At 35.9% G+C, this 22,484-nt stretch overlaps 1 protein-coding gene across 3 annotated transcripts in view; it reads left to right on the top strand.

Moving 5' to 3' along the window:
- Positions 1 to 22,484, top strand: part of CTNNA3 (catenin alpha 3) — a 1,497,017-nt gene that overhangs the window by 26,034 nt on the left and 1,448,499 nt on the right. For all 3 annotated transcript variants that reach the window (XM_028513307.2, XM_036026899.1, XM_036026898.1), the window contains exon 2: positions 19,971 to 20,074. In XM_028513307.2, the coding sequence (XP_028369108.1) occupies positions 19,976 to 20,074 (99 nt within the window). In that variant the 5' untranslated portion in view covers positions 19,971 to 19,975. The remainder of the gene's footprint in view (positions 1 to 19,970; positions 20,075 to 22,484) is intronic.

Raw genomic sequence — 22,484 nt, forward strand, 5'->3', positions numbered from 1 at the left:
AACCTGCAACCTAAGTATGTGTCCTGACTGGAATTGAACTCACAAACTTTTTGGTGTACAGACTGTGCTCTAACCAACTGAGCTTCCTGGTCAGGGCCCTTTCCTCTTCTTCTCGTTTTTTTTTGAATTGCTGCAATGAATTGCCTTGGGTACACATCACTTTTTATTTTTGTCAGTTTATTTTTGGAGTAGATTTCTAGAAGTGAGATTGATAGGTCAAAATATAAATACATAAATAAACATATATATACACATATATATTGTAAATTTACCCTGTATAAGGATGTTTTGCATATCCATAAGCAATGTATGAGGTTGTTTGAGCCTCTACAGCCTTACTAACAGAATTTTATAAAAAATTTTGGATATTTGCCAATTCAAAAGATAAGAAATGGTATTTTAGTGTAGTTTTAATTTCTCTTATAAATGAGGTTGGCAGCTTTTTACATGCTTAAGAGCTACTTATGTATTTTTCCATGAATGAGAAATCATTTTAATTTACACTCTTTAAATAATGTCTATTGACTCCTTGCTGTGAAAGATGAGGCAAGAGGAATTTTTTGTTTTTTCTGTCTTGTTTGATGTGTGATTTTGTTAGTCTGTCCACCATGTCCCCAAGTCCTTGTGTACTGGGTGCTTCTAATGTATCTTTGTATTGTTTTATTTTTTGCTTCTATTTGTTTATTGAGTTCTTCTGTCTTGGTTTTTATTATCTTGTGATATTTTATTATCTCCCTTTGTAACCTTGTAACTTCTTTGAGTTCTTTTTAAAAGAAGGAACATATTATATATATGTGTATGTCTGTGTGCATGCTTATGTGAACTTGATTTATCATCCCTTCTTTCCTTCACTCTGCTTGATCTCTAGTGGCTCCCTTGGCTACATAGCTTTTGTCAGGTAGTTAAAAATGCTGTGTCATCATGCTAATCCTACCCTACCACTTTTGTGATTCTGTAGTCTCAAACTGGGTCTTTATGTGGATATCTCCCTTTGGTTTCTGTACCTATCCATGCCATACATGTTAATGTGCTAACCTGAGGACACTTGGGCAGCAATTTCAGGTTTGTGGCACTTTTAGAGAAAATTATTCCTAATTGAGTTGTGTATAGGCTTTAATGCTCCTTTAAAAAGTTTGATCAAGATATCACTGTATTTCTTTGTTTATAGTTTGGTGTAATGACAAGTTTCCTTGAAGATAGTGGTCTTAATTTTAATCTTTTTTGTCTTTGATTAGTTTTGGTGGAAGGAAGTTCTGAAACATTTGTGGACTTTGCCATATATTATAGGAAATTCTAGGAAGGATGACAATGATGATTCTCTTAGAGATCTGTACAGGGTACAGAGATAAGGAAGTATTGCTTACTTCTACCATGCTCATGTGTGTGTGTTAAGAGTAAAGATTATTTGCATTGAAGCTGGACAGATGAGCAGGTACTTGTCAAGTGGTTAATGGGGAAGGGCACTCTGGTCAGAGAGAACAGAGTGAATTAAAGATTAGGGGCTTGAAACTCTATGGTCCATTCAGAGAACTTCAAATTCTTTAGCATGGGCAGAGGTAGGTTAAAGAGAGAGAAAACTAGAGAGCTAGGACAGGACAAATTGCCTTGACTCATTTAGTGGAGCCTGAATTTATTGTGTCAGAATGGAGGATCATTAAGCATTTTAAGTAGGAGATTAGTGTAACACTAATCTTATTAGACAGATGACTTTGGGAATAGTTTGAAGAATGAATTGGAGGAGAGAAAAACTAAAAGAAGGGGGACCATTGCAGTCTAAGTAAGTCTAATGAGGGTCTGAACTAACGAAGTAGCAGTAGGAAAGGAGAAGAAATGCCTATAGGAGAGGAGTTAAAGGGATGAAGCAATGCGATTTTTGCACTAATCTAAGGTGAAGAGAGAGGCAGAGTAAAAGAAAATATTCTAGGATGATGTTCAAGTTGCTGGGTTGGGTGCTGAGCTACCTGGTGATGTCATTAATGTAGATCAGAACTGAAGATGGCGGCAATAGGTTTTGGGAAAAAGATCATGAGTTCAGTTTTGAGGTACCTGTGAGATGGTCCAGCAGGCAATGGATCTGGGGCTGTGAAGTTCAGGTAAGAGGTCTGGACTCTAGATAAAGTTTTGTGAATCAGAGGCTGTCTTGTAAATTGAAACTGTAGGATGAGATTGCTCTGAGAAAATAATGCATTGTGAAGAGTGGCTAGGATATTTGTACCTGGGGCAATGCCTCTACTTAGCAAGGTAGTAGATAAGGTAGGAACCAGCAAAAGACACTGGGAAAGAATGGTCAGAAGAGTAGGGGAGAAGCATGGAAGTGGTGTTTTGAAGCCAGAGAAGTTTTTTATTTCCTATTTAGAGAATAGTTAGCGTGTGGGATGAGAAATAAATAGGCCTAATAGGTGTGTCACTAGAGTTCCTGGAGAAACTTAAAAAGTCATGCTAAAATAGTGAACTTGGAGGGCTAGGTTGAAAGATTCTGATGCAAACTTTTAGAAACTGTTCAAACAATATGGAAGAATGAAAAACCAGGAGGCAGAGCAGAAGCTGAAGTTCTCAAAACAGCCACATACTATCGGTTTTCCCAAGTATAGGAATATATTTATAGAAAAATGAATTTAGTGTTTTTGGAGACTTTGGTCTCATTTTTTTTTTTATTCTGATAAGCAGAATCTTATTTATTTCTAGCTAACAGAGAACAAAGAAGAAACAGGAGTTTTCTGTCTTCAAATTGAGGTTGACAAAAATTCCACTTTCTTTATCATTCTCTTTTTGTTCATTACCTTTCAAAAATACTGGACCTTAAGAGAATTCATATATGCTTGAGCTGTCTTATAATAATATGGAGTGGAACTGACCCATAGGCCCAAATGGATTTGCAGAAATGAAAGCCACTGTCACTTTCAAGGTGTATATGAAGGGCGTGTTACTTCTGCCCTTGTTGCTTAAACTTGATGCCTCATAGCTGAAGGTTATTCTTGTTCTGAGTGATTTAATAAAAGCTTCTCTGAAGTCTCAAATATTATATTATCTTCTTGGATTTCAGTTGGACTAATTTAGTTCTTTGGCTTTCATGCTGGGCTTATATGAGATGGGATCTCATAGAGTCGATTCTGGCATAATTTTTATATGGTTTCTACAAAATTAAGTTGAAAGGCATTGCTACACAGAATAATTATGGGACATTTCTGTCCTTTCTCCCTAGCTACAATTTTTTTTTTTTTTTTACATTTAAATTTATTTTTTTTTGTGTGTGTGGATTTTTTTTTTTATTTCAATCATTGTTCAAGTACAGTTTTCTGCCCCCTACTCCCGTTTCAGCCCCTCCACCCAACCCTCCCCCCTTCCCCCCATTACCCCCCACCCTTAGTTTTTGTCCATGTGTCCTCCAAATTTGTTCCTGTAATTTTTAAAATATGAGGCATTGTGAAATATAAGGTGAACTGTTAGTGTGAACTGGCATTTTATAAAATAACATGAAGGAACTGTTATCAGGAGAAGTGTAATGAGGTCATCTTTTAAAATTCTTATATATGGTGTTATTTTTCAATTAAATCATAAGTTGAGTTATAACTTTTTGCTTCCTTTATTTTGGAGGGAAATTAGACTTGATCAGCCATTCATGATAAGAGGGACATGATGTAGCCCTGGCTGGTGTGGCTCAGTGGATTGAGTGCCAGCCTGCAAACCAAAGAGTCACTGGTTCAATTCCCAGTCAGGGCACATGCCTGGGGTGCAGGACAGGTCCCCAGTAGGGGGTACACGAGAGGCAACCACACATTGATGTTCTTTCCCTCTCTTTCCCCCTTCCCCCTCTCTAAAAATAAATAAATATGATCTTTAAAAAAGAGGATATAATGTAAAATCTAAGCATAAGTAGAATATGTTGTTTTTCTTTGTTTATTTCATATTATTTAAGGCATCTTTCAGATTTTTAAGGAAAGATTTTATTTATTTATTTATAGACAGAGGAGAAGGTAGGGGGAAAGAGTGGGAGAGGAGCATTGATGTGAGAGAGAAACATCAATCGATTTCTCTCCTATGAGCCTTCCCAGGGACCCAACCCACAACCTAGGCATGTGCCCTGATCGGAAATGGAACCAGCAACCTCTTGTTTTGCAGGACAACACCCAACCAGCTGACTCACACTGGTCAGGGCTCAGATTTTTTAAAAACTATTTTCATAGCTTCCATCTAGGTTGTATGTGTGTGGAAGCAAGTTTTATTTCATTACTATGGCTAGAGTAAGTACATATTTTAATGCAATTTAATTTTGTTCGATTCTTCCCATACAGAATCAATAAAGCATATCTTTTTGGGGAGTAGGGTCTTAACTTGATTATTTTCCAAATAACTTCAATTAGATGATTAAAGAAAGTTTTAATTGAGAGAACTTTAAATGCTTTCAAGAAGCTCTTAAAGTTTGAGTTACAAAGTGCTAAAGATACTTTTATTATAAAGTATAACATTGTTTTGTTAAAACCTAGAGTTCTTGGAAGCCAAGAAAATGAAAAGTGCAGACTCTTGGGGATCCCAATAGGCAGTGCATTGTAGCACATTTAATAGCTGTAGCCCTAATCCTGGAGCATGCCTTCTACATGACACTCTTGAATTGATTTTAAAGGCTCAAGATCCCTTATGAGGCTTTTGTGAGTTAGGAATTTTTTAAAGAAGCATTTAGGTATGCTGCATTTCTAATTAGTGCACATATAGGAAATATGCCATAGAATTTGAAGCCAAGAAATCCTATAAAAGAAGGTACCAGAGGGACACTTTGTTTTAAACTCTTTTGTTATGGGAACAAAGAGTGAAAACTTTCTTGAAGAGTAATTACAAGCTCTATGGATGATAGAGACGTGTTTATGCTAAATGTAGATAGTAGATTCTGCTCTTCTACTGAAAAGCGGATAATGATATCAATATTTGTCGAGCCTTTGTTAGATGTCAGAGATATAAGCCAAGTTGTGGTTTGTATATGGATTTTTAAATTTAATATTCAATAGGTTAAATGAGAACCTGTTCTGCTCTTGTCCCCTCTCCATACTTTTTTTTCTGAAATGATTGTTCCAGAATATAAACACGACCATATTTCTTAGTGCTCAAACCCATGCAGTACTTTCCATTGGGCTCAACATGATCTGCAGAACCCCCCGCATTACCTTCCTGATCTTTCCTACTAAGCTGTGTGTAGCTTACTCTAGTCTGCTCTGTTTATGCTGGCTTACTTGTTGTTCCACAAACATGCCAGCAGTCTCCTGTTGTAAGGATTTGGCTTTACTCATTACCCCTGCCTGGAATGACCTTCTCCCATGTGTCTGCTTGGCTAATTTCCTCACCTCTTCAAGTCTTTGCTCAAATGTCCCCTTCTCAGTGAGGCTAATTTTGATCTTATTGAATACTGCAATCTGCTCCCAACTTCTCTATTGCCTATCCTACCTCTGTGTTTCATTTAGAATTTTTATTTTATTTTTATTTGGGAGAGAGGAGAAGGGAGGGAGAGAAACATCAATGTGAGAGAGACACACTGGTAGTCTGCCTTCTGCATGTGCCCTGAAGCCCTCAACCCAGGCATGTGCCTCCATCAGGAATTGAACCACACAGCCTTTTGGTTTGTGGAAGGATGCCTAACCAACCAAGCCACACCATCCAGGGCTCTGTGTTTCATTTTCATTTTTTTCATAGTATATGTCATTTTCCAATGTACTAAACATTTTTCTTTTTTGTTAGGTTTATTGTTTATAGTCTTCCCTGCTCCATAACTGCTACAAACTAGAACTCAATAAATATAAAATTGAATGAATAAATGAATGGTGCCTGATAGTCTAGGGGTGCCTCTGATCTCACACCATTTTGCCCTTATAGTGACCAAAAGGCTAGATAGAGGAGATTTTACAATTATTGATCTCCAAATAAATGCATGGAAAGTATTTATAAAGTGTAAGATATGAAAGAAAGAAACCTGAATATTTCTCCATTGTATATATTAGGCAATTGTCTGATTTCACTGACTTTCTGAGAAACCTGAGATCCTCTTGTTTGCCAAGTAAGTAAAGGATGTGTGTATTTCACTGGATGCATGGAGGTGGGGCTAGGCTGTGATGGGAGTGAGCTTGGAAAACAGGTGTATATGGAGATTTTAGTAGAAAAGTTTTATTATAGTTGTCCTATTTCCATTTCATTTCACTCTAGCCAAGACTGATTTGTATAAAATCAACTGTGATAATATTGTGTAGTGAATCCCCATGTCCCCTTTTCCTTTTCTTTACTTAAACCTGTTTATTAAAATTTAGATTTTTTTTGTCAATTAACCTTTGTTTTCAATCCTTCACATTGCTCCTAGCTGAATTATGACAACCTTTCTGAAGTGGGACGGACAATGAGGAAGAATGAGGTTTACAAAGTTTTGTTATGAACTCAAAATAAATTTTTAGTGACAATTAAAATAAAGGCTGTTTCCTATGACATTGTTTCAGTGCTTAAAAACCTCCCACTAGAAAAGGTTGCTTACCTTTTCTTCAGATACTTTGAAACTGTAGAGTATTAGGTAAATTAACATTTGTGGTGATGGTAGGGATGTTTCCCCTTTATATTTCACTCAATAGAGTTTTGTTAAATGAGATCCAGATGGATCTCATGAAGCTCAAAGACACTTTTGATAAAAGACTTATTGGGAGAAACACCTATTCCCAGATAAAACCATCAAAGGCAAGTGAACCTATTTTTGTTAGTGTTAGGATAATAATTAGAGCTTAGAAAGAACCATGTTAATAGAGGTGATGCATAGTAATTATCCAGAGAAAGTTATGTGAGAGGTCAATAATAAATAAATCGTAAACAATAGTAAATTTAGGAACCTGGAAAACACAAATTAAATATAATCTTATAGATATTAATAGATCATAAATTAAATGTTTTTGTTGTGTTTTCTGAGTATTTAGTTAATTAATTAACTTATGAAGGTGATGTTGAATGTTCACAAAATAATTTTTCCAGTTTTATTGAGATACAAGTGACACATCATTATATAAGTTTCAGGTATATAGCTTAATGGTTTGACTTACATATATTGTGAAATGATTACTGCAGTAAGTTTGGTTAGAATCCATTATCTCAAAAAGACACAATAAACAGATAAAAAAGAAAACATTTTCTTTGTGATGAGAACTCTTAGGATTTATTCTCCTCACAACTTTCATATATCTCACATAGCAATGTAACTACAGTCATCATTCTGTACATCACATTCCTAGTACTTATTTCTTTTATAAATAGAAGTTTGACCTTTTGGCTATGCTCCTCTAATTCCCTCTTCCCTCCCCCATCTCTAGTAACCACAAATCTGATCTCTTTTTCTATGAGTTAAAAAATTTTTATTCCACATATATGTGGGATCATATAGTATTTGTCTTTTTCTGTCTGACTTATTCACTTAGCATAATGCTCTCAAAGTCCATCCGTGTTGTTGCAGATGGCAGGATTTTTTTTTTTGGCTGAATAATATTTATCTCTGTGTGTGCATATGTGTGCATGCCACAACTTCTTTATCCATTTGTTGATGAACACTTAGGCTGTTTCCATGCCTTGGCTATTGTAAATAATGCTGCTATGAACATGGAGGTGAAGAATTTTTCCAAGTTAGTGTTTTTGTTTTCTTTGGATATGTTCCACAATTGGAATTTATGGATCATATGGTAGTTGTGTTTTTAATTTTTTAAGGATCCTCCACACTGTTTTCCATAGTGGCTGCACTAGTTTCTGTTCCCAACAAAAATGCACAGGGTTCCCTTTTCTCTGTAGCCTCACCAGCATTTGTTATCTCTTGTCTTTTTGGTGGTGGACATTCTAGCAGATGTGAGGTAATATATCATTGTGGTTTTTATTGGCATTGCCCTAATGACTGGTAATGTTAACCATATTTTCATGTACCTGCTGGCCATTCATGTATCTTCTTTGAAAAAAAGTCTGTGAAGTTTGTTTGCCCATAAAATTGGATTACTATTATTACTATTGCCATTGAGTTGTAAGAGTAATTTATGTATTTTGGATATTAACCCCTTATTAGATATATGTTTTGCAAATGTTTTTCCCATTCCTTAGGTTGTCTTTTTTTCCTTAATCCTCACCCAAGGATATGTTTATTGATTTTATAGAGAGAGGAAGAAAGGTGGGGAAGAGAGAGAGACAGAGGGAGAAATATCGGTTGGTCACTTTCGTGTATGTGCTCACACCAGGGATTGAACGCCAAACCTAGGTATGTGCCCTGACTGGGAATTGAACTTGCAACCTTTTGGTGTACAGGACAATGCTCCAACCACCCGAGTCACACTGGCTAGGGCTGCTTATTTCTTTTGCCATGTGGAAGCTTTTTAGTTTGATGTAGTCCCATTTGTTTATTTTTGATTTTGTTGCTTATGCTTTAGGTGTCGTATCCAAAAAAATCATTACCAAGGCCAATGTCAGGGGGATTTATTCCTATGTGTTCTTCTAGGAGTTTCATGGTTTCAGGTTTTGCATCCATTTCAAGTTAATTTTTATGAGGGGTCTAATTTCATTTATTACACCTTAATAAAAAAGGTAGAGAAATATACAATATGTATAGTAAATACACACACTTGCATGGAAACTCATAGACTTAAAAAAGAATAGCACCAGATTACCTGAATGCGGGTGGGGGAAAAGAAGAAAAAATGATATTTGCAGAAAATTAATAAGAATTTTCCTCTATAGATTAAAAAATTGTTAAAATACCATTGTGTGGTGGTACATTTACATAATTTTAGGAAGTCTTCTCATAAAAGTGGAATAACTGATGACTTTTTACTGTCACACCTGTGAGAAATACATATCTTGGAAGATTGAGGAAACAATGAAAGAAGAAAATCTGACCAATAAGGAAGAATTTGGTGTTATATGGAGTGCTGGAAAGTTTGGGCAGGCCTGTCCTCAAGTAGTGAGAAGAGTGAAGGTACAAACGTAGTCCTGCATAACATATACCTACATATGTACATGTTACAAATCAAGCTAACAAGCTACTAAAATAGGTTATATCCTCCCATCTTTCTACCTTGAAATCTGTGCCTTCAAAATGCTGTGAAAGGCAAGATCTGGATTTAGAATTCTTGAATTACTTGATGTCTTGTTAGAATGAGGTGGTATAGGATGCTCACCGTGCCCCTGACAGGTTGTTTGCTCTCTTCTGTTCTCACTTCTAACTCTGTTTTGCACTTGGGAGGCCTTGAATACATGCAAACAGACAGCCCCATCTGTATATCCATGCTCCATTCATACTCAGCACACAGCTGCCTCTTGTCTACCTCTCATGTGTAAGGATGGGCATATCGAGTTATTCACTATTAGAATGATGGATTTCAGGAAGAGGCTGACATAGACACTGAAGTGGGCTTGGGCTGATTGAGTAGGAAGTTGGGGTACTGAATACTCTGAGAGATTCAGGAAGGGTAGGTGTAGGCTCTGGAGGGCATATTACCTTAGCTCCATGGAGTCTTCCAAAGCCTGTGGACACTACTGGTTTGGGAGAAAGTGACTGTTTTATTGTAGAGGTGACAATGGTAAGTAAGACAATGTTAGACACAGTTACACATATATCCTAGACTTTAAGGGGAGGGAATTTCAGATTAACAGTAAGTATGACATAAGGGGAATGGGATAAATAAAAAATGAAGAATGCAGATACACAGTCACAGGAGCTGGGCTTTACGACTTTTTCTCTCACCAGAATTTAAGAGGAGCTGATGTGTTTAAATACTCCATAAATTATCATCAAGCCACACCAATGGCCTGAAACCCCAGTATGTACGTAGGGGGCACAAATCCGAAAAGCACGTGGATCAAAGATGGGAAGAATGACACATGACTGAAGGCAAATAAAAGGAAGTAGCTGAAACTAGGAAAAGTAATGTTGGAAAGGCTTTAACACTTCTCAGTTGCTAGGGTTAGAAAGACATGCTGAAGGAAAGAAAGACAGGCTTCCTAAGCTATAGACTGAAGAAAGAGAAATAAAAAGAATAAGGAATGAATGCATGATCAGATGATATGAGACTAACAGATGGCAGATAATGCACGTAAACTCCGTTGTCAAATTGGCCAGGGTGGAACAAGCATTGATACAAAGGAATGAATTAAGTGGGAAAAGCAGGTAAGTTACAATTAGTATTAAAATATAAATACATATATACGGGTGTTATATATGATATCTCTGGAACTATATGAGAATGTGACCTGCTATGTCTCTGGGAGAGAAATTAGGTGACCAGAGGACAGGAATGGGAGAGAGATTTGTCTTTACTACATATGTGGTTAAGCCTTGTATTACTTGATAAAAATTTTTAATTAATTAAAAACAAATGAAACTCTAGATAATAAAAACAAGAGGGATAGCCCAGTCTCTTTAAATCAGTTGAAGTATATATACATTGAAGAAGTATGTCTCTGAGTTCTAAAGTGATTTGCAGATGTGTTCACAGATTCTCTCCTGGGAGTCACCAAAAGACCTGCCAGAAAGTAAAGGAAGGGCAAATATCTGTATTTTAAAATAGATAAAAAGGTGGCTTCTAAAATTAGACTGAACCTCTAGGCACAAAACTGTAGGAAAACTGAAAACTTAAAATGTAAATAAATGGCAGTAATTGCTACCAGTCAACATACATTGTCTAGGAACAAGGTATGTCAAACTTCATTTTTTTAAAAAAAGTTGAATTCTTAAATAGGAATGTGTAGAAAGAGCATCTCTATTTCAGTACAGCATTTAAAAAAATTCCCACAGTATTTTTGGACAAAATTAAAAGAAAAGATTTTACTTATTTTATTTTTAGAGAGAGGGGAAGGGAGAGAGAAAGAGGTGGGGGGAGAAACATATATCAGTTTTCTCTGACACACCCCTAACTGAGGACCTGGCCCACAACCCAGGCATGTGTCCTGAGTGGGAATTGAACTGGTGACCTTTTAGTTTGCAGGTTGATGCTCAGTCTACTGTACCACACCAGCCAGGGCTGGGCCAAATTTAAAAAAGTAGATTATTTCATACAAAAGTGATTAGTAACTGGTTGAAAATAATATCTAAAATGTTTATTAATGGATCATTATGAATCTGGAAGGAGGTTTCTAGTGAAATCAGGTTTCATGCCTGGCCCTCATATGTTCAGTGACTTAACTGGAAACTATAGAATTCATACTGAAGAAATCAGGGGAAAAAGTCCCATTTGCTATAGCAACAGGAAAAATAAAGTACCTAGGAATAAACCTAACCAAGGAGGTAAAAAACCTGTACTTGGAAAACTACGTAACACTGAAGAAAGAAACTGAGGAAGACACAAATAAATGGAAACATATACTATGTTCATGAATTGGAAGAATTAACATAATCAGAATGTCCATACTACCCAAAACAATTTATAGATTCAATGCAATCCCTATCAAAAGGCCAATGACATATTTCACAGATATAGAACAAACTTTTCAAAAATTTATAGGGAACCATAAATGACCTCAAATAGCTGCAGCAATTTTGAGAAGGAAGAACAAAAGTAGGAGGGATCACAATACCTGATATCAAACTATATGCAAGGCCACTGTAATCAAAATAGTGATACTGGCATAAGAACAGACACACAGATCAATTGAACAGAATAGAAAGCCCAGAAATAAACCTGTGTCTGTGTGGTCCATTAATATTTGACAAGGGGGGCAGCAACATAAAATGGAGTAAAAATAGTCTCTTCAACAAATGATGTTGGAAGATCTGGACAGATACATGCAAAAAAAATGAAACTCAACCACCAACTTACACAATACACAAAAATAAACTCAAGGTGGATAAAAGACTTAAATATAAGTCAAGACACCATAAAAGTTCTAGAGGAGAACATAAGGAGGAAAATCTCAGATATTCCATGAAGCAATATTTTCACTGATGTGTCCCTTAGAGCAAGGGACATAAAGGAAAGAATAAACAAATGGGACCTCATCAAATTAAAAAGCTTCTGCATAGCTAAAGAAAACAGCATTAAACTGAAAAGAGAAGAGAACCAACTATAAGGAAAAGTATATTTGCCAATGATACCTCAGACAAGGGTTGGATCTCCAAAATACATAAAGAACTCATACGACTCCACTCCAGGAAGACAAAAATCCCAATTAAAAAATGGGCAAGAGACTGGAACAGACACTTCTCTAAGGCGGACATGCAGAAGGCCCAGAGACATATGAAAAGATGCTCAGCATCACTACCCATTAGAGAGATGCATATTAAAACCACAATGAGATACCACCTTACATCATTCAGAATGGCCATCATGAACAAATCAACAAACAAGTGTTAGAGAGGATGCAGAGAAAAGGGAACCCTAGTGCACTGTTGGTAGGAATGCAGACTGGTGCACCCCTCTGGAAAACAGTATGGAATTTCCTCAGAAAACTAAAAATGGAACTGCCTTTTGACCCAGCAATTCTACTGCTGGGATTATACCCTAAGAATCCTGAAACACCAATTCAAAAGAACCTATGCACCCCGATGTTCATAGCAGCACAATTCACAATAGCCAAGTGCTGGAAGCAACCTAAGTGCCCATCAGTAAATGAATGGATTAAAAAACTATGGTGCATTTACACAATGGAATTCTATGAAGCAGAAAGAAAGAAGGAGCTCCTACCCTTTACAACAACATAGATGGATCTGGAGAGCATTATGCTAAGTGAAATAAGTCAGGTGGTAAAAGACAAATACCATATGATCTCACCTATAAGTGGAACCCAATCGACAAAAAAAACAAATTAACAGGCAAACAGAAAACTAGGTTGTAGTAGTACGTTGGGTTCTCTAAAACCAACTTTTGACTGGTGGAAACAAAAGTACAGATTCTACAAGATGAAATGTTAGGGGGACAAGATAAAATCTGCATCTAGAGGCAAATAAAAATTAATTATCAAAATATATAATGGGGAGACTTGACTCTATAATAATCCTTGAAAAAAAGACCTGAACAGTTCTGTTGAAAAGTGGGTACAAAGTTCAATTAATTGGGTAACTATGATGAATAAATCAAATCATGGAATTTAATAATCTTATAGGAGAATCAGCTGCCATATTACAAACTGTTAAACAAGTTTATTTTTTAAGAAATTAAATATGTCACTGGCTGGCATAGCTCAGTGGATTGAGTGCAGGCTGCGAACCAAAGTGTTGCAGGTTCGATTCCCAGTCAGGGTACATGCTTGGGTTGCAGGCCATGACCCCCAGCAACTGCACACTGATGTTTCTCTCTCTCTCTTTCTCCCTGCCTTCTCTCTCTAAAAATAAATTAAAAAAAAGAAAAGAAATTAAATATGTGGTATTAGAGACTTTTCTATAGGAACCATATTATAGATGGTTAGGTTTCCAAGCCATTGTATAATAACATGTCCATTTATGTAGAATAATTAGTTTTACTGAGAAACCTGAGTTCTGGAATTTGGAGACAGGGGTTCATGTGTTGCCATAGGGAGATAGAAAAGGTTTCTCTTTATTGGTTGTGAGAAAATGCCACATCAAAGCAAAGTTTGGACATGGTGAAGTTTTCCACGGCCCTAATATCTAATCTAATATCCGATCTAATATCCCCCTTTTTCCTGCCAGGATACGACTAAAATACAATATGGTGTGTGCTATAATAGGGACACACCGGATGGCAGATGGAGAGCTATGAGCTAGTTTATACTACTGTATGAGTGAATGGGTGGCCCCCAATGACATCTCAGAGTTAACTGCATTTAAAAAAGAAATGCTTATTAAACAAAATGAATTGAAAATTGATACAAGTTTGATTTCAAGCAGGGAATAAAGCACAAGACACTGAAGAAAATTCAGGCATTGTGGACAAAGACAGCTTGGGGAGAAGGGAAGGATCCACAAAGGTGCATCTGCCTAGCCTGAAGCATTATCCCTGGAGGCCTGCATTACTGCTGCCAAAATATTTGTTTTCTTCCCTTTAATTCTGAAAAGTGGGATTTTAGAATGGGTGTCTGTCTCCAAACCTGTACCTTTTCCACTTTATAAAGCCATCGCTATTAAATAGAAATTCAAATGTGGCAGACATAGGGAAGAACTTTATAAAAGTAATCACTTGCCTCTAATGGCACAGTGAGCATCTCATCATTCCTATTCATCTAAGCTCCGTACATTGTTGAAATGAAGGATATTGTAGAAGGTATTCTTGAATTGTCTGGAAGGTATGTCCTAACTCTTAAGATTTTATGGATTATGAGATGTAAATGGCTTCGAGTATAATACCCACAAGTTAGTAGGATTTTTGTTTTGTATCCACATTGTGTTATTTCTACCAGAGGTTAATAACAATTTGTCAGGCTTTGACTGTGTTTTGACTTCTTTTGTAAAGTTCTGCAGTTTTCTGCCTATTATTGCCCCGATCTCCAATAAATCAGGATTACTAAATAGAACTGATCCAAAAGACCCAGAAGATTTTTAAAAAATAACAAACAGCAATATTCAAAGAATAATAATCATATGTGGCCAAGATTCTTTAAAGACTGGTTGGTTTATTATTCTAGATTTTTTGACATGAAAAAATGAATTCAATAACTTTCTTTACTTAGTATGTATTAAAGAAAGAATCACACAGGGGATAATTTGGCCAAATTAGATTTGTCTTTTATCTCTTGGCTGAAAAACTCTCTGAGCAGGATTACATATGATGTGGATAATTTTTACTCTCCTTAATTTTGTATTTTCCTTGCCTCTAATTCTGGTGCTCATTGTAGCTCTAAAAACCTAGTGTGAATTTTGCAGTGAAAAAACATGTTTTTAAAGGCTGTAAAAGTTCACTTAGATCTTATTTTAGTTCATAACAGTGTTCTCTACTTCTTGTCCCTGAGATGAAAGAACAAAGCAATATCAGCAACCTTGACTTGATTTATATGTAGGATAGTACCTGTCATGAGAGGCGTAACAAGTTAACCCTTTTGTGAGTACACATTTAATAGGACCCTAATGGTTATGGAACTGAAGGACATATTTTATTGTATAGATTGGCTCTGGGCTATGCAGAAAGGTTACCATGGGAATATTCTATCTTTCAATTTAGAGTTGCCTGTGTTAGAGGAAATCAAAGTGGTAGCTGGAATGATTGGAAAAAACAAAAAGAAAAACCTAACCAAAATGGAACATTTCAGTCCTACAAATGCATTTAAAAGAAACCATTTGGCAATAGTATTTGGAGTCTTTCTCAGAGCATATCTCCTACATTTCAGATGAATATATGAGAAAAGAAATCATGTTTCTACTTTTAAAAGGAAGTGAAATCAGTGAAAAGGAGAGAACAGATAGTAAAGGGCTAAACCACAGGGATTTGTGTCTTTATGTGTTGATATATCATAGGGTAATAGTAATTTATACTTTCATTTTGAGAAGATACTCAAATAATATTTTTTCACTCAATACCACTTGAATAATATTTTTTCAAGGCAAAAATAGAAAAAATAAAAAATGTAGATAGTAAGGAAATTTGGATTGTATTCAATAAAACTATCTAGAAATGTACTACATTTCACAAAGTGTACTCTATCTTTGTACTAAACAATGCTTTGGGTTTTATACAAAACCCTCAACATTTACAGTTTTTAGTAGACGAGTAAATAATATATTATAGCTACTTGAAAACATAGATAGAGTAGTTCTAGGACATTCAATACATAAATTTTCCTTTTCCACCTCTCACTTCAAATTGCTTATTCTAATTTCCTGAGTTGACTAGAAAACGTTTTGATACATACACAAAATATTTAGTATGCATTAGTGTTTTTAGTAGCAGAATCAACTTTGGAGTATGTAATTTTACTTGAATGCTTTCATAAATTATTACATTTGTCAAAAGCCTTTTGTTTCCTTTGAGACTTTCAGAATAATTATTTTATTTTATTTTTTAAAATGTGTTTTTATTGATTATGCTATTACACTTGTCCCAATTTTCCCCCATTTGCTCCCTTCCACCCAGTACTCCCCCGTTCCCTCCAGCAATTCCTCTGTTAGTTCATGTCCATGGCTCATGCATATAAGTTCTTTGGCTACGCCATTTCCTGTACTGTTCTTAACATCCCCTTGTCTATTCTGTACCTACCAATGCATACTTCTTAATCCCTGCATTTCCCTCCTTCCCTGTCCCAACTGATAACCCCCATAATGATTTCCATACCTTTGATTCTGTTCCTGTTCTACTTGTTTGCTTAGTTTGTTTTTTAATCAATTGTTGATAGTTGTGAATTTATTGCCATTTTAATGTTCATAGTTTTGATCTTCTTTTTCTTTTTAAAAAAGAACTCATATTTATTTATTTGCATTTTATTTCTTTATTTTTAGACAGTGGGGAAGAGAGGGAGAAAGAGAGGGAGAGAAATATCAGTGTGGTCGCCTCTCATGTGCCCCCTACTGGGGGCCTGGTTTGCAACTCAAGCATGAGCCCTGACTGGGAATCAAACTGGCAACCCTTGGGTTTGCAGGCCGGCACTCAATCCACTGAGCCACACCAGCCAGGGCTGATCTTCTTTTTCTTAAATAAGTCCTTTTAACATTTCATATAATAATGGCTTGGTGATGATGAACTCCTTTAGCTTTATGTGATCTGGAAAACAGTTTATCTGCCCTTCCATTCTAAATGATAGCTTTGCTGGATAGAGTAGTTTAGGTTGTAGGTCCTTGCTTTTCATCACTTTGAATACTTCCTGCTAGTTACTTCTAGCCTGCAAAGTTTCTTTTGAGAAATCAGCTGATAGTCTTATGGGAACTCCTTTGTAGGTAACTCCTTGCTTTTCTCTTGCTGGCTTTAAGAGTCTTTATCTTTAACCTTTGGTATTTTAATTATGATATGTCTTGATGTGGTCCTCTTTGTGTTCATTTTGTTTGGAACATTCTGTGCTTCCCAGATTTGTATGTCTATAAGTTTTCTTTCATTAGTTTTTCAAGTAGATTTGCAACTTCTTGCTCTTCCTCTTCTCCTTCTGGCACCCCTATGATTTGAATGTTGGTACATTTGAAGCTGTCTGAGGGTCCTTAGCCTATCCTCATGTTTTTTTAATTCCTTTTTCTTCTTGCTGTTCTGACTGAATGTTTTTTTCTTCCTTATGTTCAAAATCATTGATTTGCTTCTCAGCTTCATCCACTCCATGTTGATTACCTGTAAATATTTCTTTATTTCACTTAGTGTAATCTTCATTTCTGTGAGCATCTTTTTTTATGCTGTTGAAGTACCCAATGAGTTCCATGAGCATCCTAATAACAAATGTTTTGAACTCTGCATCTGATAGAGTGCTTATGTCCATTTTGTTTTGTTCTTTTTCTGGAGTTTTGATCTGTTCTTTTATTTGGGCCATGTGTCTTTGTCTCCTCATTTTGATAGCCTCCCTGTGTTTGTTTCTGTGTATTAGGTAGAGCTGCTTCACCTCCCTGACTTAGTAGCCTAACCTACTCTAGAAAAGCACACCTGTAAGTTAGATACAGCAGAACCTTAGGTAATCTCCAGGGCAGGAAAACCCTTGTGAGCCAAGTTGATAGAGTCTAAGATATGGTGTTGCTGCTGTGTGGTTCAGTGTGGGGAGGTCTCAGAAAAGGGTCAGTGACCACTCCCTGGCTTCTGGGGTTTCATCCAGGAAGAAGCTGTCCCCTGGCACTCATCCTGTTGTTGGATACTTCCATTTCTCCCCATATGCCACTGGTGCCCTTCCAGCTGCTTCCTCAGTGCTGGAGCCCAGAAAGAGTGAGTCTGCATAAGTCCTAAGTCTATTTTGAGCCCTTTAAGAGGTGATGCCTGAGAATACTGCAGTTTTTCTGCTGCTCTAATGCCCACTAGGTTTTATAGCCAGAAGTTATGGGGACTTCTCTTCCTGGCACTGGAACCCTGGGCTCAGTGGTCTGGTGTGGGGCTGGGGTCCTTCGCTCCTGAGGTATCTCTTTTGATTTTTACCCTTCACAAGTAGGTGTGTGACTGCCCTTTCTGTGTTTCCATATCTCCACCCTTCCTACCTATCTGGATGAATATGACTTCTTTAATTCCTTTGTTGTCAGGCTTCCATACAGCTCCATTCTGACAATTTTTGAGTGATAGTTGTTTTGTAGGTTAGTTGTAATCTTTCCTGTGGTTGTGAGGGGAAGTGAGCCATGTTTACCTATGCCTCCATCTTGACCAGAAGTCCTATCAATTCTCTTTGTTTTTAATATCAAACTTTGCTAAATAGACATGAAAGAATTATGTGTATTATGAGTATATTTGATTATGATGTTATTTGAAAGTCCACTATTTCAATTCACTATTGTGAATTATGTACACTATTTGTGAATTATGTTCACTATTTTCATTATGTACATGTTTCTATTTCTATGTTAAGTTACTGGGGACAGCCTTTTGGCAAATTTCCCATTATTCTCAAGAATACTTCAAATGTCCATTTTTATAGTAAGAGAATTGTGGAGTATAGTTAAATGACATAACATCTGAAGAACAGTAAGGCTTCTGGACTCTACGGTATTTGCCTGTATTTTTTAAAAAACAAATTATGTTATTAATCTAAGAATTAGTGTATGTCAAGATAAGAGTCAATGAGGATATTTTTTTTGTTTTAGGGTGGTGTGTGTATCTGATATGTATCAGGTGTATAGTATGGAAGAACCTTGGTTAAGCACTGAGCTTTCACTTACACACACAGAGACAGATCATGATTATCTTTGAGTATATACAAAAGCACATTTATGGATACAGAAAAAGGATCCAGTAGCATGTGAAAGGTTGAAGAGCAAAGATATGCTGATTTTATGGAATTAGCCCAATGGGAGTTTGAAAAGCTAGGAAGAGACTCTCAGGGGAAGGAGTTAGGAGGGGGTAGCGGTGTGGGAAAAACAACAATTTTCTATCCTAGAATCACTGAGATTGAGAGTAAAGTTGAAGGGATTGATTCTGGAGAAGAGATGGACCATGAAAGTGTGTACTCATTCATTCATTGACTCATTCATTCATCTACACATCCATTATCTGTCCATTCATGGAGTCAGTTAGAAAATTAAAGAGGAAACAGTTATTCACCAATAGTATCTATAATAATAAACAGAGAAACTAAAATAAAAGTAATATTTTCTATTTCTTTTTTTGTCTTAGTCTTTATGGGTATCATAGGGAATCTCAGTATATTTTCCAGGGAAGAGTCTTAGGTTCTCTTAGCCTATATAGGAAGCTATGGAAGAAAATAGATACTAGTTAAGTGGGAAGATTTTGCATTGACAGTAATATACATTTCTGTGGACTATAAACATTTATTTTTATATTTGAAAATTTATTACCTTTATTTTAAATATAATTTGCCAGTTACATAATTTTAAAAATTAAATTTATTATCAGTGTCTTCTCAGAGGCTCCTTCTTTTCTTTCAACAATAACTATGCCAATTTATATCAGTTTCTTCTCTGTACAGGAAAGTAAACTGCCTCCAACTTTCTTTTGCAATAAAAACCCTCAAATAAACAATACTGAAAACATGTCTTATGAAGTTTTACCTGAGCCCTCATCTGAGTCATCACTAACCAGAACAGGGAAAAAATGGGCTCTGGCTGTCTCAGTGCTATGATTTCATGGAAGTCAAAGGACTTGGGTACTGCAAGATATATCTCACCAACTTGACCATTCTTTTTGTCACTGAAGACTTGTGATCAAATGCAAACCCACCTGGGCTGAGTTATTATTTAGTCATGAATATGCTAGTGTGGACTAATTTGTTAGAGAACCTAGGCTTGGGCAGCATGACCTCAAAGAACACTTGGAAATATTGCATTTCTGTGTTGGGGATGTGGTAACTTGGTCTTGGAGGACTACAGCAGATATTAAGAAGAGGTCCTGAAATATCATGTACTTTATGATTTTAATTAGTGCCTTCCTTTAGAATATTTTTTAAAATTAATAAATGTGTTTTGTTTTTGTGCACAGACAGCATGTCAGCTGAAACACCAATCTCACTGACTATTGATCCTCAGGATCTGCAGGTCCAAACATTCACTGTAGAAAAGCTACTGGAGCCTCTCATAATTCAGGTATCAATAGCATGGAAACTAGTGTACAATGTTCAGTAAATGCAGAAGAACTAAAAAATGTGGGTGTCAAGGGAGGATTTGTTTTTTATGGAATGAGTATGTCATCTAAAATTGTCTTTCAGTTTTGTTAAAATGTAAAAAAGTATGTATTTAGTAAAATAATAATAAAATTCTGAAAATACCCCCAATTCTCTTTTAAAATCAACAGCACTAAATAATATATATATGTAGTTTTCAAAGTACCTATATGTAAATTATTTTGTTTGATAGTCATGAAAACTGTAAGGCAGGCAGCATGGTTAAAACCATCCTTATGTAGATGAGGAAATTGAGCCAAGAGAATTTTGTTGACTTGACCTAAAGTACATCCTGGCTTATTTGTCAAGTAGGAAGTTATTTTTAAAATACCAAAATGTATGAGGAAATCAGCCATGTAAGGAATTCTGTGATAAAGTCTTTTATAAAGTGAACAGTCATTTGATGATATGTTTAATGATTCTCTGGCTTATGTACTATGTAAGCCCTTCTTCATAAGACCATGAAGCATTCAAAGGTTTGTTCGTGAGAAGCTATACTAACTTTACTTCTGATAACTTAAAAATGTTGTGCTTATCTTCTTTGTGGGGTGGATGGTGGGGAGGGTAGTAATTACATGTATATGTTTTACTTAGCACAAGTAGGTATCAGTTACTGGAAGGACAACTCAAAACATATACCTCACTGATGAAGGCTTAACCATGAACCTTGGCAGTCTTAACAGCACTAATATCTGGTATGAAATTGATGCAGGATGATTATAGGGATTTCATTAAAGTCCCTATCTTAGCCACTTACTGAATGGTCTCATGTTAAAAAGAAACAGAAAATCTTATTTATTTTTTCTGATAAAGTTTACTAAAAAAATTGGAAAAGCAAAATAACACAAAAGAAAAACAAAGAGAAAAAAATCTAGTCATGACTTTACCACCAAGAGATAAAACATTAATGTTTTCATGAATTTACTTACAGTACGGTAAAATTGTGGGTGATTTTAATGATCTTCTTAGTACTTTATAATATTAAAGAGTATATACATACATATCTTATATATAAAGAATATATGTAAAAAAGGTAGAGAATAATATATATGTAAGTTTTATGTCACTGTTTCATAAAATAATATTTTGGTAATTTCCTATTTTTCTGTAAGCATGCTCAATTAAAAGTGCTGTTTAATTCTACATCACATGGTTGCACCATAGTTTTTTTAAGCAGTCTTTTATTTTTGGACATTTAGGTTGTTTCTATTTTTTGCTATTATAAAAAATGTGCTAAACAATTTTGTATATAATTTTTATCATAAGCATGAATTATTTCCATAGGATTAGATACTAAATGTAAAGTAAGTGGCCAAGATATGAGAGTTCTTATTCCTTTCCACACATATCACCAAATTTAAAAAAAATATATTTATTGATTATGCTATTACAGTTGTCCCATTTTCCCCCCTTCATTCCCCTCCACCCGGCACACCCTCTCTTACCCACATTCCCCGCCTTTAGTTCACATCCATGTGTCATAAGTTCTTTAGCTTCTACATTTCCCATACTATTCTTGCCCTCCCCCTATCTATTTCCTACCTACCATCTAGGCTACTTATTCTCTGTACCTTTTTCCCCTCCCTCCTCTTCCCACTCCCCTGTTGCTAACCCTCCATGTGATCTCCATTTCTGTGGTTCTGTTCCTGTTTTAGTTTGCTTTTGTTTTTGTTTTAGGTGTGGTCATTAATAATTGTGAGTTTGCTGTCATTTTACTATACATGTTTTTTATCTTCTTTTTCTTAGCTAAATCCTTTTAACATTTCATAAAATAAGGGCTTGGTGATGATGAACTCCTTGAACTTGACCTTATCTGAGAAGCACTTTATCTGCCCTTCCATTCTAAATGAAAGCTTTGCTGGATAGAGCAATCTGGGATGTAGGTCCTTGCCTTTCATGACTTGGAATATTTCTCTCCAGCCCCTTCTTAGCTGCAAGATCTCTTTTGAGAAATCAGCTGACAGTCTGATGGGAACTCCTTTATAGGTTACTGTCTCATTATCTCTTGCTGCTTCTAGGATTCTCTCCTTCTTTAATCTTGGCTAATGTAATTATAATGTGCCTTGGTGTGTTCCTCCTTGTGTCAAACTTCTTTGGGACTCTCTGAGCTTCCTGGACTTCCTGGAAGTTCATTTCCTTTGCCAGAATGGGGAAGTTCTCCTTTATTATTTGTTCAAATAACTTTTCCACTTGTTGCTCTTCCTCTTCTCCTTCTGGTACCCCTATAATTTGGATGTTGGAACATTTAAAGATGTCCCGAAGATTCCTAAGCCTCTCCTCATTTTTTTGAATTCTTATTTGTTCATTCTTTTCTTTCTTTCCTTTTTTCTGGT

This window comes from Phyllostomus discolor, chromosome 5, assembly GCF_004126475.2.
Source record: "Phyllostomus discolor isolate MPI-MPIP mPhyDis1 chromosome 5, mPhyDis1.pri.v3, whole genome shotgun sequence".
Lineage (NCBI taxonomy): Eukaryota > Metazoa > Chordata > Mammalia > Chiroptera > Phyllostomidae > Phyllostomus > Phyllostomus discolor.